Genomic DNA, 12,811 nt, shown 5'->3' with positions numbered 1-12,811 from the left:
ATGGTGAAATAAAAGATAGGATGAGTTTTCTGTGCAAATTGATGAGAGTATGATGCAGAGGTATTAAGAGAAAAATCTATACAGATATATTGTAGAAACCAGATAAAAGATCTGAACAAATATATTATTATACAATGCGGATCTAGCCGTGAAGAAAATTCAGAAATGTGACTGACTGAATGTATTAAAAATGATGAGACTTTTTCTGCATAAACTAGGAGCATAATTGCTATTAAAAAGATTTATCCACAGCAGATATATACAGCAGATGTGGATTTGGTGATAGGGGAGTTTCTGACAAAGCACGGGCAGTATAAAAAGTTTGTCATTGGAAAATCTGAAGGTTGCATTGTTGTAAAAGGAAGCTTTATTTTAGATTATTCAATGTCAGTGTTTATTGATTGAGGTTTTAATAATCATCATTGAGAAATCCTTGTGAAGAATCGATTGACATGATAGGAGTGTGTGTGACAAATGTTTTGTATGAGCAGATTGGTTGTATTCAGTTTGTTTTGCAGATAAAGGCAGAGAGATCATTGATTTGTACAGAAACAGAGTAACCCTCTACATTAGAAATTGTTCTTTAAGGTTTTTAATAATGAGTTGGTTCCCTAATTGTAGACAGTGAGGTTCCCAATGAGGGTTTGATCAGTGAGATCTTATGCCAGTGAGGCAAACTTGTAAGCAGTGAAGTTTTGGTCAGTGAGAGCTAATAAAGACACCTTTCATAGTGGTTTTTCACTCTTTAATGGGTTTCTTCTTAAATTCTTGTGTTCAGTCTCATATGTGTGACTTTTGTTCTTTTTGCTGCTTGGTGTTGTTATTCAATAAACCAGTGGTCTAATACAATCTATTTCATTTGTTTAAGGGGACAAAAATTGTGATTTGTGTGAAGGCATAGAACTTAAAGTGTTAATCATTTTAAGAATTCTTTTAGAGACCATTGATTCACCCCCCCAGTTGTCTGTTAGTCGAACAGTATGCATAGTTCTATAGGAGAACAAATGGACATAGTAGAAAAACTTGAAATCATTATCTCCCTCGAGTGTCTGGCCAGTCTTACAGTAAGTAGTTCAGTACAAAATACTACTCTCAGACCACAAATCCCTTTACGATCAAATGACCCAAGAGCCCATTTCTAATTGAAAACACGTGGCGTAAGCAATGCAATTCCAGTGGAAAAAGCACAGATTGGTGGGTGAATACAACCATAATACAAGGCCACATTATGCACGTTTTCACTAAAAGGATTGATACCCACAAGTTACAACATGAGATATCTGCTTGGAACAAAATAAGTTTGATCTTTGTGCAACATGACTTATAAAATCGTTGTAAAATCTGTAGAGGCAAGAATAAAATTCTATGTTAGTAAAGTCTCAATGTGAGATCAATGGAAGCATACTGACTCAATGCACACGTGATACTGAAGGTAAGGAGCTGTATAACAACCCCTTACCTAAAATTTAAATTAATGGGAAGCAAGGCATATGATTTCAATCTTATATGGAACTACAACAAGGAAATCTGTTCAGCCTTTACATGTTCATCTGAACCTAAAATATTGCAGTGTACATGCCTTATGCTTGTTTGCATCATGCATATTTGAATTATAAAGGATATACAAGAAATCTTACAAAAGAATGAAGTGTTTAGTTAAAGGGAACCTCTAAGAGAACAAAGATGCACATAAATTTAGAAAGTAAGAAAGAAATTTTTTGCCCATGACCAAAAGCAAGTTAACAATGCTCAAGAGTACAACAATTTACAATAGAAAGGTTTAGGAAGAGAAACCTAAATTGGCAGCACAAAGGGGAAGAAGAAAAGAAAAGAAATACAAAACAACAAGGGATCACCAACACTATATATAACACTATTCAAGGATAAACAAAATCATGTGATTAAAACATTTAATAAAATATGCTACACCCATTTGAATAGATATAGTTAACCGTTGTCGCTATATCACTTTGTTTGATGTGGTTAAGACAAAAGAGCATGTGACTTTGAGTTTGGTAGGTACTTATATTCTGTTTGAGTTCTTGTGTGAATTAATATTATCACTTTTTTTTATTGCAAAGACCTAAGAGCTTCGATTCATAGTTTTTATTCATTAACGATGTTAGCCTCACATGTTATATAGCTTGGTTAGTTTATCAAATGACTTGCCCATTAGTATGTTATTTTTCATTAATCTTTTTTTATTACAAAGAGCTAAGATTTTTGATTCATAGTTTTCATTCTTTAATGATCTTAGCCTTAGATGTGATACAGCTTAATTGGTTTATCAACAATTAACTTATGTTATTGCATACTTCATTATTGGTGTTCATTTGGTAAAGAACATGCATACATTTCAACACTTAACTTGCCCATTAGTAGGTTATTTTTCATTAATCTTTTTTTATTACAAAGAGCTAAGATTTTTGATTCATAGTTTTCATTCTTTAATGATCTTAGCCTTAGATGTGATACAGCTTAATTGGTTTATCAACAATTAACTTATGTTATTGCATACTTCATTATTGGTGTTCATTTGGTAAAGAACATGCATACATTTCAACACTTAACTTGCCCATTAGTAGGTTATTTTTCATTAATCTTTTTTTATTACAAAGAGCTAAGATTTTTGATTCATAGTTTTCATTCTTTAATGATCTTAGCCTTAGATGTGATACAGCTTAATTGGTTTATCAACAATTAACTTATGTTATTGCATACTTCATTATTGGTGTTCATTTGGTAAAGAACATGCATACATTTCAACACTTAACTTGCCCATTAGTAGGTTATTTTTCATTAATCTTTTTTTATTACAAAGAGCTAAGATTTTTGATTCATAGTTTTCATTCTTTAATGATCTTAGCCTTAGATGTGATACAGCTTAATTGGTTTATCAACAATTAACTTATGTTATTGCATACTTCATTATTGGTGTTCATGTGGTTATCTTCTATTTTCATTTAGTAAATATTTTCCCTTTCAACATTTTCCCCGATTCTTGGATAAATGAGCAACTATATTTTTAAGTTACTCGAATTCATTCAAATGACTTGTTATTAAGCTCTTTGTAGAATATTAATATTTTACTTGCGATCCACAGGAATTGTATCATGAGTTACATGCTTTGGATAGATTTGATCAAGATTACCGAAGGAAACTTCAAGAGGATGAATCATCAAATGAGCCTGAGAGAGGTGCAGATCTACCTTTGAAGTAGTTTCATATGTTAAACTATTCTGTTGATCTTTGGGTTAACCATTGAATGGTTTTTCGTTTCCAGTTCATAGTATTATTTAGTTGCATAACAAAAAACTTGTTGTAAGATAGGTATTTGACGAGTCATTTGCTCATACCTCCAAGATCAATAAGATAGGCCTAGATCATCTTCAAGCATTTTGATTACATGCAAACTCTCACAAGGATAAATAATATAGTATGTATATATAGGAACCAAGTTAGTATTAATAATTGTCTAGGTTTTAGGAGTACATTAGAGCAGAGAGCTTTCCTAAAGTTTTGAAAACAGGAGCTGCACATTGTCCTCCTTAAATTTTGAGATCAGATTTATCATCAAGACTTGAATATTACTCCAGTAATTATTTCAAAGGTTCTTTGCTCTTAGAACTGAAATGATGAAGTCCTATATAAATAGATTTTGAAACAATTAGTATTCAATAAATATATATATATTTATTTGTCCAACTTAATGTATGATATCATTGTCGGTATCAAACTGTGGATTTAAATTCACATTGAAGTCTGAGATATGTGGTGATCATAAAATGGACGGTGATATACTGTAGACTATATTGTAGCAGACCAATTTCCTTGAAGATCATTTAAATCTATATGCACTGATGTCTTCACAGATGTAAGGACACTGCAGTGTATTTTACTAATATTATTTGGTATGCCATTTCCTTTATTGAAGGAGTGCCATTTCAAATAAGAAATTTTAATGTTTTCAAACTTTTGATTAATATTGTCCAGAATATATTTTTCTTATTGAAGGGGTGTCATATCAAACACCACTGTTGTTCAAGTACGTGAATGTTTCAAAATCTTACAATGATGGGATTCAATTACATGATCCATTTGTCATCAATTCTGGAATCTAATAGTGTATGCTGTGTGAATTAAGTATGACCATTTATTGCAATCTTATCCTATCTTGGAGTTATATTTTCTTGTGTCTGGAATGTACTTGTTGCATGATTGCCTTATAAAATGCTTTTATTTTTTTCAAAGATGTCCAGGTTGAAGCTTATCCTCCTTTGCAATAGAGTTACAAGTTTCCAGCAAATGGTTATTGTTTGTTGACTCCCATGAGATATCCCTTCATGTCATTGAGGAGTATATCCAATGGTACTGAACCTGACACAGTTTTCTTGAATCTGCAGGAGAAGGCCTTGGAATCTTAAGGAGTGAACTAAAAAGCCAAAAAAAGCATGTAAAGAATTTGAAGAAAAAATCGTTGTGGTCAAAATTTTTGGAAGAGGTTATCATCCCTATCTCACTTGTATTAGTATTGGCCAATCAGCTGTCTAAACTAAGTACAGACAAATTAAATCCTTGTTTTGTTTACAGAACTGTCAGGGTCGTAACTCTTTCCTCTAGAAATTTTTTTTATTGTCGATTTTAGGACAATTAGGTTTGGTTTGAGTGTGGCAAGAGTTTCTGGCAAAATCTGGTTCTCTTGCATTTAGCAACGTATGCATTCATTTTATGATTCACCTTCCACAAGAAGTTATTTTTCGTAATTTTATTTCTTGTTTCCATATGGCAATGTTTATTTCTTGTTGTGCAATTCCGCTCAACACTTTGTTGTTCAGATTGGTGCTGTTTTTTAGGTGCTAAATACATTTAAAAAAAATTAAACTTCAGTTTCTCTGCATATATATAATACTCCTGTGTGCATGTTGTTAAGTAACATGGATCGTGTCTGCAAATGTAATTATATTGCCATTGTTATAGATATTTTCCAAATGTAGATTTGGATCTCACATAAGTATGAGAGAAGGAGACATGTCTCCAAGGTTTAAACATCCTTAGTTAGCATAAAATAATATAACTAACCATATGTATAATATATACATTATTAAGGTTTAGGTGCTAAATACATTTTTTTAAAATTGAACTTCAGTTTCTCTGCATATATATAATACTCCTGTGTGCATGTTGTTAAGTAACATGGATCGTGTCTGCAAATGTAATTATATTGCCGTTGTTATAGATATTTTCCAAATGTAGATTTGGATCTCACATAAGTATGAGTTTAAACATCATTAGTTAGCATAAAATAATATAACTAACCATATGTATAATATATACATTATTATATATATATATATATATATATATATATATATATATATATGCATAAAGGAATATTTATATTATCATCAATAATGAAACTTATTATCATATCAATCTGACTATAACTACAAACTTAACACTCGCTCTTAGTTAGGAAGGATTGATATAGAACATATTATGTTCTTGAGTATATGAAGAGATATCATCTTAGTATGATATTTCTAGAATGGCATATTTAAGGATATTAATATAAATTCATCAACACACACATATATTATATATGGAATTCGCTACGATTCATAATGAGACTAAATTTCTCAATACTTTTTCTTTTAGCAAGGAGGGAAATTGAGCAATTACTATAACTTTAATATAAGTTTAAATACCACCTTAAGTTGGTCTATAATAGATCTAAGTTATGGTGTCCGACAATATCCGGCCCGAAGAACCATAACAACTTTCATGGTGTCTGGCAAAATCCAGCTCGAAGAACCATGATAAGTTGGTTATCAAGGTGTCCAGTGAAATCCAGCCCGAACAACCAAGATAACACTTGCTCCAACACATTTTAGTTTTAGGAGATAGGTCTACTATTGATAAGATCGTCACCTTACAAAAGTTACCTTATGTTCGATATCATAACTTCAAGCACATCGGAACAACAACTTAATGTAGTCTGTTATGATAACAGGTCTAGTTATTGATAAGATCGTCACCTTTCAATAACTCCCCTCTAAATATATACATCAATGAAAGATCGTTATCTTTCATGAAATAATTACAACAACATCATGTAGTAACTCACATGATATCCACTATGAACCAAGTCAGAGGGTGGACTACCTTAGCTGCTACTAGAGGGTGGAACAAAGGGTTTTCACCTCATACTTCTCTCTCATAGAGAACAACGCATTACAAAGAATTTCTCTTAGAACTTCTCATAGAAAAAATATCATCTACAAAGGATTACATCTCAAAATTTCTCCCTTTGAACATCGATCCTAGGAAGTCAGGTCCTCTAGTTACTTCCTCAAAAAACTCTCTTCACCAAAGGATGGCTGTCGAACTCACTTTGAATTTGATATCAATCTTTAGATTTTCTAGTGATAAGTAAATAATTTCTCATAATATACATAGGGGTAGGCCCATCAAAATCATGCAGTCACACACATGTACTTCTAGATTCCCTTTGAGTATCAATTTTCTAAGCTCCCATGTTTCTTTAAAGAAGTGTCATACTCCCTCTTAATGTAGAAGAATCTCATAATCAAAATCATCAAGGATGAGAGCCTCATTTTATCCATCTTGATCATCAGCGTCTTTGGAGCTACTATCATTAGGTTGAGTCTGCACAATATTTGGTAGCATGTGTAAAGTACCAACTTTCTTTTCGTGTAAGAACATCCTCAACCATAACGGAAAAAAGATCAAGGCAAATAACCTTTTTAGTATGTATAGAAATTTCAAATTACTAATAAGAGAGCGAATATAGTGAGTAGATAAATGTAATACTTAAAGCTAATGAATACTTATCTGTGCATCCTTGATAGAAGTTTCTTTAATGAAAGCCCATATGAATCAAATCAAAGGATGATTCAGATTTGAAGTTTTGATGATGACCCTTCTCTAATATCTTCAAGTGAGAATGGATCATTAACTATTATTCCCCCTACAATGTATAATTCTCACTCATGTTTAAGAGATCTCAAATCATAACAATCCTTATGCTGGCTTTTACAAAGGTTCACAACCTTAAAATTACACTTGTTGTGACAAATATGTTGTAGTTCAAACTCTACATAAAATGAATCTCGTCAATGTACCTTCTTGATTTATCAATTCATAACATTTGTGATGGCACCCATATTTAATTTTTGGGATCAAGAAACATAATAAATTAACATGATCTCTAGAAAAGTAAAAAAACACACGGCTTCTCCATAATCTTCTTCACTCATATAGAATTTTAAATCTCATATGCGATGCTATATTGTAATGCACGAAAAGTTAGTATGACCTGTTTTGTAATGATCCCTGTGAATGCTGACAGTTTGCATGTATAATATAAACTGTCGAACTTCATGTATAGACATCAATAAGATATCTAGTAATGACACAATTATTTTGGCTTTTACGTATTGTGAATACAAGCAACTGCTTTTAATCAAATATTTTTCTCAGTTCATATCCATGCCAACTTGTATCGTTTCCTTATATTGATAGTGTTCTTTAGTCGACTTCCTTGAATAGTTGAGATAATTACTCTAACCTTGTCCAATATTTGAGATAATTACTCTTACCTTGTCCAATATTTGTGTTTGAATTTTTTATCAATATATCTTAACTGCCCATGACTTTATTTTCTTTCCTACTTGTTCGGTGATATTGATTCCTATATTCACTTTCATCAAAGTGACTAAGCCAATAGATAGGTGGAACGAGCAAATGTGCAATGGCTTTATAATAGTTGATTCTCTCTTTCCAAAGTTGCATGTAGAGGGTGTGAATGTCTTTCATTATATATCTATAATCCACAATAGTTCCACATACCAAGTATAGGGTGTACAATAAATTGACGTGTTGTAACCAATCTCACCCTCTATGTCATAGGGCTAATAATGATGATAATCCCCTTCATTCGATCTGTATTTTTTTTATTTTTAAAACTTTTTTCTTTTTCTTTTAGTCTCTCTTATGTCTCCCCTATTAGGTTCTATGCTCCTTTATCACTATCTTGTCCTTGCTGGTGGTATTAACAAATACTTTCTACTAATGTTAACAAGTTCATCATGGATCCACATATGATAATCCTGGCAAGGTGATTAACCATATTTCAAACATCCTTGATACATGTTATCCTCTGCTAACACATGATTTCACATGGAATTTTGCTGACTTCATTGTGATTCCAATTTGGATTACCCCTGATTTGATTTCACTTTTCCTAACCACAACTTGTGGGATTGATCTTCTCCTTGACATTTACACACACAGTCTGATCTCTGCTATGTCATTCAACCTCGATTAGTTCTTTAGCATGCATGACACCATCCAGTTATTAAACAAGTAATCCAACTTGTGTAAAAATAGCTTTAATAAACCACTGTCGACTAGATTACAAGAGATTGTAAATATTTTTCATTTAACCCGGATTCTCTTTTCGTTATCAAATTGAGTATAGCACTGTTATTTATTTTTCTAATTATTATCTGGACTGTAAAAACCAGGGCTCCACCACTGCAATGTATCGAAGGGAAATGCTAAATAACCAGCGTTTATTGACATCAACATTCATTCAGCGACATAGAGCTTGAACTTAATTGAATAGAAATCAAGAGTAAAAAGTGTGGAACATAAACTCTAATGACATCAAATTCTTAATCAATATGGAACCAGGGCTTCAAGAATTCAAACCTTTAAAAATCACAACAAATAGATCAATTTATAATCTAAAATATTCTAACTTTAAAGGTTACATCAACGAAATAAGAATAATGGAACCTTACAGGCAAGCAAGTTTTAAATATATGGAAAGAAATTCAAGCGTAAAGCAAGTTTTTGCAATGATCCATGAATGGAATAAGATTCAAATAAAAAGAATACACTAGAAAATTTGGAACATCAGAATCTAGCTTCAATTAGGCTGGCAGATAAGAATAGTAAACATACTTACAAGCCTCATCTTTCAAGTGAGATAGGCCTTCCAATAGTGGAAAGAGAGGAAGGAGAAATAGAGGAAGAAGGCAGGGACAATAAGGACACCACCCAGAAATAGGAACAAGTTAACAGTGATCAAATAGAAGGCAGAGGAAACCTATTACTGGAGGAAGATATAAATATAGTGGAAAATAATAATATTGAGGAAAATTTGACCAGATTTCAATGATGTGAACATTGTATGCAACAAAATCTATTCATAGAGGATATCAGAGGAAATATGAACATCCACAAAAGGCTAATACATGATATGTTAATTCATAATGATATAAGTGACCAACTTATCCTATGGGACGAAGGACATGGTGACTAGCTCCGATTAACCATAGGGACATAGTGATTAACCATATTTCAAACATCCTTGATACATGTTATCCTCTGCTAACACATGATTTCACGTGGAATTTTGCCGACTTCATTGTGATTCCAATTTGGATTAACCCTGATTTGATTTCACTTTTCCTAACCACAACTTGTGGGATTGATCTTCTCCTTGACATTTACACACACAGTCTGATCTCTGCTATGTCATTCAGCCTCGATTAGTGCTCTCTTTAGATCCGAGTCCATCAATCTAACAACTCATTGAGAATCATTCTCCTTAGCATAACAACAATTCTAAAGTGTTAAGCCTGAGCTATCTAACCATTTATCATGATCTATTATTTCCGATATGAATTGACATTTTGTCCTCACGCAGACTGCAGATCTCATCTTATCCTCTAGTGCCCATTGAGCCTGAGTCAACTATAGCATTGACACAAGTCGTATAGATGTTGGAGCAGCATACTAGGAAATGTCTGCTCAGAACTGCTAAACAATTGACCCAACATCAAATAGAAAAAAACGAATATCAGGTATAAGTTCATGTGTCACAGATGAGATTGCAAATCTGATCCACCAGCAGTACAACTCTGCAAGTCCAAATTGCAGCACACACGAGCATTGTTCCTATCATAAACAATACTCTACATCAGAGATCCATCTCCTGAGATTGTTGTCACACTGGCATTAATTTTGGATGTCAGTAATATGAAGTAATTTCTATGCGTAGCCTTTTAGTCTATATCCATGATTTTGATTCTTGATATGCATGAGAAACATGTAACTTCCTTTATCTGTCTATCTGCCTTGTTGATACTACCGAGGGTGACTAGTCCTTGTCTTACTGGGTCTTGTTAGAAGACCTCCTATCTTCCTATCGATCAACTTGGCATCCTCTTCCAATCTTGTGCTTGCGTTGTAGGTGATGGATTCCTATGCACTTGCAACGAATTTCTATAATAGGTGTTTGATTGCATCATAATAATATGATTTATGGACAAAGCATTGAGATTCTTATCGGTCTCACTCGTTGGTATATCCCGTATGTCTGGTTTGATAATTTTTTCTTCAATGTCGGCTTGTACCTCTATTGATTCTCTATTTGTTGGAATTTTATGAAAAGGAAATATATGTATGTTCGTTGTTGTATGTTGTTACAACTTTAAAAACTGGGCTGTACGCTCCACAAAGTAGACTAAAGAATTTGATGTATTCAACGATATGTACTGGTCTTCACTGTATTGTACTGTGATAGCATGACAATTGAAACACATATAAAATCACCTTGAACGTCTTGAAACAATATGAATACAAAATGTTTGAACGCTGCCAAATTCTGTTATTAGCAATCGCAGAAGATTGTGTTTAATATGTCTGATTATATTTTCCATGCTTTAACGAGTTGATTCATCCCTTTAAATCAATTTTAGTTTATTTCTCTATCTGGTGCCTTTCCCCAATGGCTATAATTATACAAGTTTGCAAGATCTTCCTTTAAACTGTAATGCTTTCTTCAAAGGAACCAGGCTTTGATACCACGTTAAGTAACATGGATTGTGTTTGCAAATGTAATTATATTGCCATTGTTATAGATATTTTCCAACTGCAGATTTGGATTTCACATAAGTATGAGAGGAGACATGTCTCCAAGGTTTAAACATCACTAGTTAGTATAAAATAATATAATTAACCATATGTATAATATATAGTATATACATTATATATATATATATATAAATAAAATAAAATATAATATAATATACATACATACATACATACATATATATAAAGGAATATTTATACTATTATCAGTAATGGAACTTATGATCATATCAATCTGACTGTAACTACAAACTTAACAGTGCTGCTTACATGATTGCTATTTTTAAGATGGAGTTTTCTTATTAATTTCTTTTTATATTGCTCTATCCCTCAATCTTTCCGTCTTCTCTCTCTCTCTCTCTCTCTCTCTCTCTTCCTCCTGCCTTCGTGATTGCTCTTTTTTAGTTGGTAATTATTTTTTCATTTTTCATTACTATTTATGCATATATTGCTCTCTCTCTCTCTCTCTCTCTCTCTCTCTCTCCAACCCACCTAGATTGTTGTTTTATAGTTGGTAAGTATATTCCTCAATTTAATTTTAGTTACTCTGCATGCATCTCTCTCTCCCCTTCCCTGCCCCGAGATGAGTATTTTTTAAAATTTAATTTCTGTCTCTCTGCTGTCTCACTTGAATTGCTGGAGAGTCTTGTTTAAAATCTAATTTTTGTTTCTCTCTGCTGTCTCACTTGAATTTCAGGGGAGTCTTGTTTGTACTGTTGTTCGGAAATTGATTATTCATCTTCAATATATCTCCTGGTTCCTGTAATGCTCCAACTTCAGTAGAGTCGTAGTTTGTAATCTTTTCTTGGAAATTGGTTGTTCTTCTTGAATGGATGGGAACTTTTGCCTTTTTATTACAAGAATAATGTTTCATATTGGAAGTTGTTTAATGAATCAATAATTACCCTTTTGTAAACAAACATGAGCAAATGCATGTGCACTAGTCTTGATGAACAGCTTAGTTTCTCATCTTTGAAGTATTTTTTTTCCTTTGACAATTTATAAATCCATTAAAATATAAGATGGACAGTGGCAGAGCAAAAGATTCATACTGAAATGTTAGCAGCAACAATCTTGCACATGTATATAGAATGACAGAAATTGCTGTAGCCCGTTTCTAATTAACAGCACAATTGCAAAGTGACTGGATGCTTACAATATAAGGACATAATACATATCTGAGAAAATGATAATCATACATGTCAACAAGGATAGCTTTTCATAAATAAAGGAATCGGTCTTTTGGTGTTGACTCTTTTTTGCACATGGATTTTCACTGGCACCCCGAGAACCAATATTGTCATTTATTTAATTGATTTTCTTAAAAAGTGTTACATTGACTTTCCAAATATTGTTTACATATTATTATAGTGAACTAGCACAAAATATGATGTAACTACACACAGCTAATTTTAATGAATATCAATCCAATTTTTTTCTTCTCTTTCAAAATCCAGAAGAAATTCATGGAGGAATGTCTGACTTGTTATGTATTTTGTAGGTTATGGAGAAACTTGTAGACATTGTGTATTTCTTACATCAAGAAATTGAAGAGGCTTTTGGTGATGCTGGTATGTATATGTATGCATTTGATAAAGTTTTTGAAAAATTTAAATCTAGTTAGTTAAGAAATAAGTTACACAGAGATGTGGAGTGGTTGATAAGTTACATAGAGATGTGTAGTGGTTGATGGACTTGCAAATTTACAATCTTATGTACCAGCAGGAAGTTTTCTTATTTGGTGTCATAGTTTTCCCTTGAAGAAGATATTTTTAGCACACCCTGTTTTAGTACTTGCTTTTGTAAATTTTCTGATACTTGTTCTGAAATCATGAAAACTTCGTGGCGT

The 12,811-nt window shown here is 32.5% G+C and overlaps 1 protein-coding gene across 1 annotated transcript in view; it reads left to right on the top strand.

Annotated features, from left to right (window-relative positions):
* The window catches only part of LOC149539875 (protein PSK SIMULATOR 1-like), a 139,451-nt gene that overhangs the window by 63,554 nt on the left and 63,086 nt on the right, over nucleotides 1-12,811 (top strand). Inside the window, exons 5-7 of the mRNA XM_089801078.1 lie at nucleotides 3,104-3,197; nucleotides 4,404-4,501; nucleotides 12,464-12,533. Of these exons, the coding sequence (XP_089657204.1) occupies nucleotides 3,104-3,197; nucleotides 4,404-4,501; nucleotides 12,464-12,533 (262 nt within the window). The remainder of the gene's footprint in view (nucleotides 1-3,103; nucleotides 3,198-4,403; nucleotides 4,502-12,463; nucleotides 12,534-12,811) is intronic.

This window comes from Cupressus sempervirens, chromosome 9 (genome assembly GCF_028749045.1).
Source record: "Cupressus sempervirens isolate cs-2001-9-10 chromosome 9, ASM2874904v1, whole genome shotgun sequence".
NCBI classification, from domain to species: Eukaryota; Viridiplantae; Streptophyta; class Pinopsida; order Cupressales; family Cupressaceae; genus Cupressus; species Cupressus sempervirens.
Note: the sequence above shows the minus strand (reverse complement) of the source record. Positions and strands in the feature narration are given on the sequence as shown.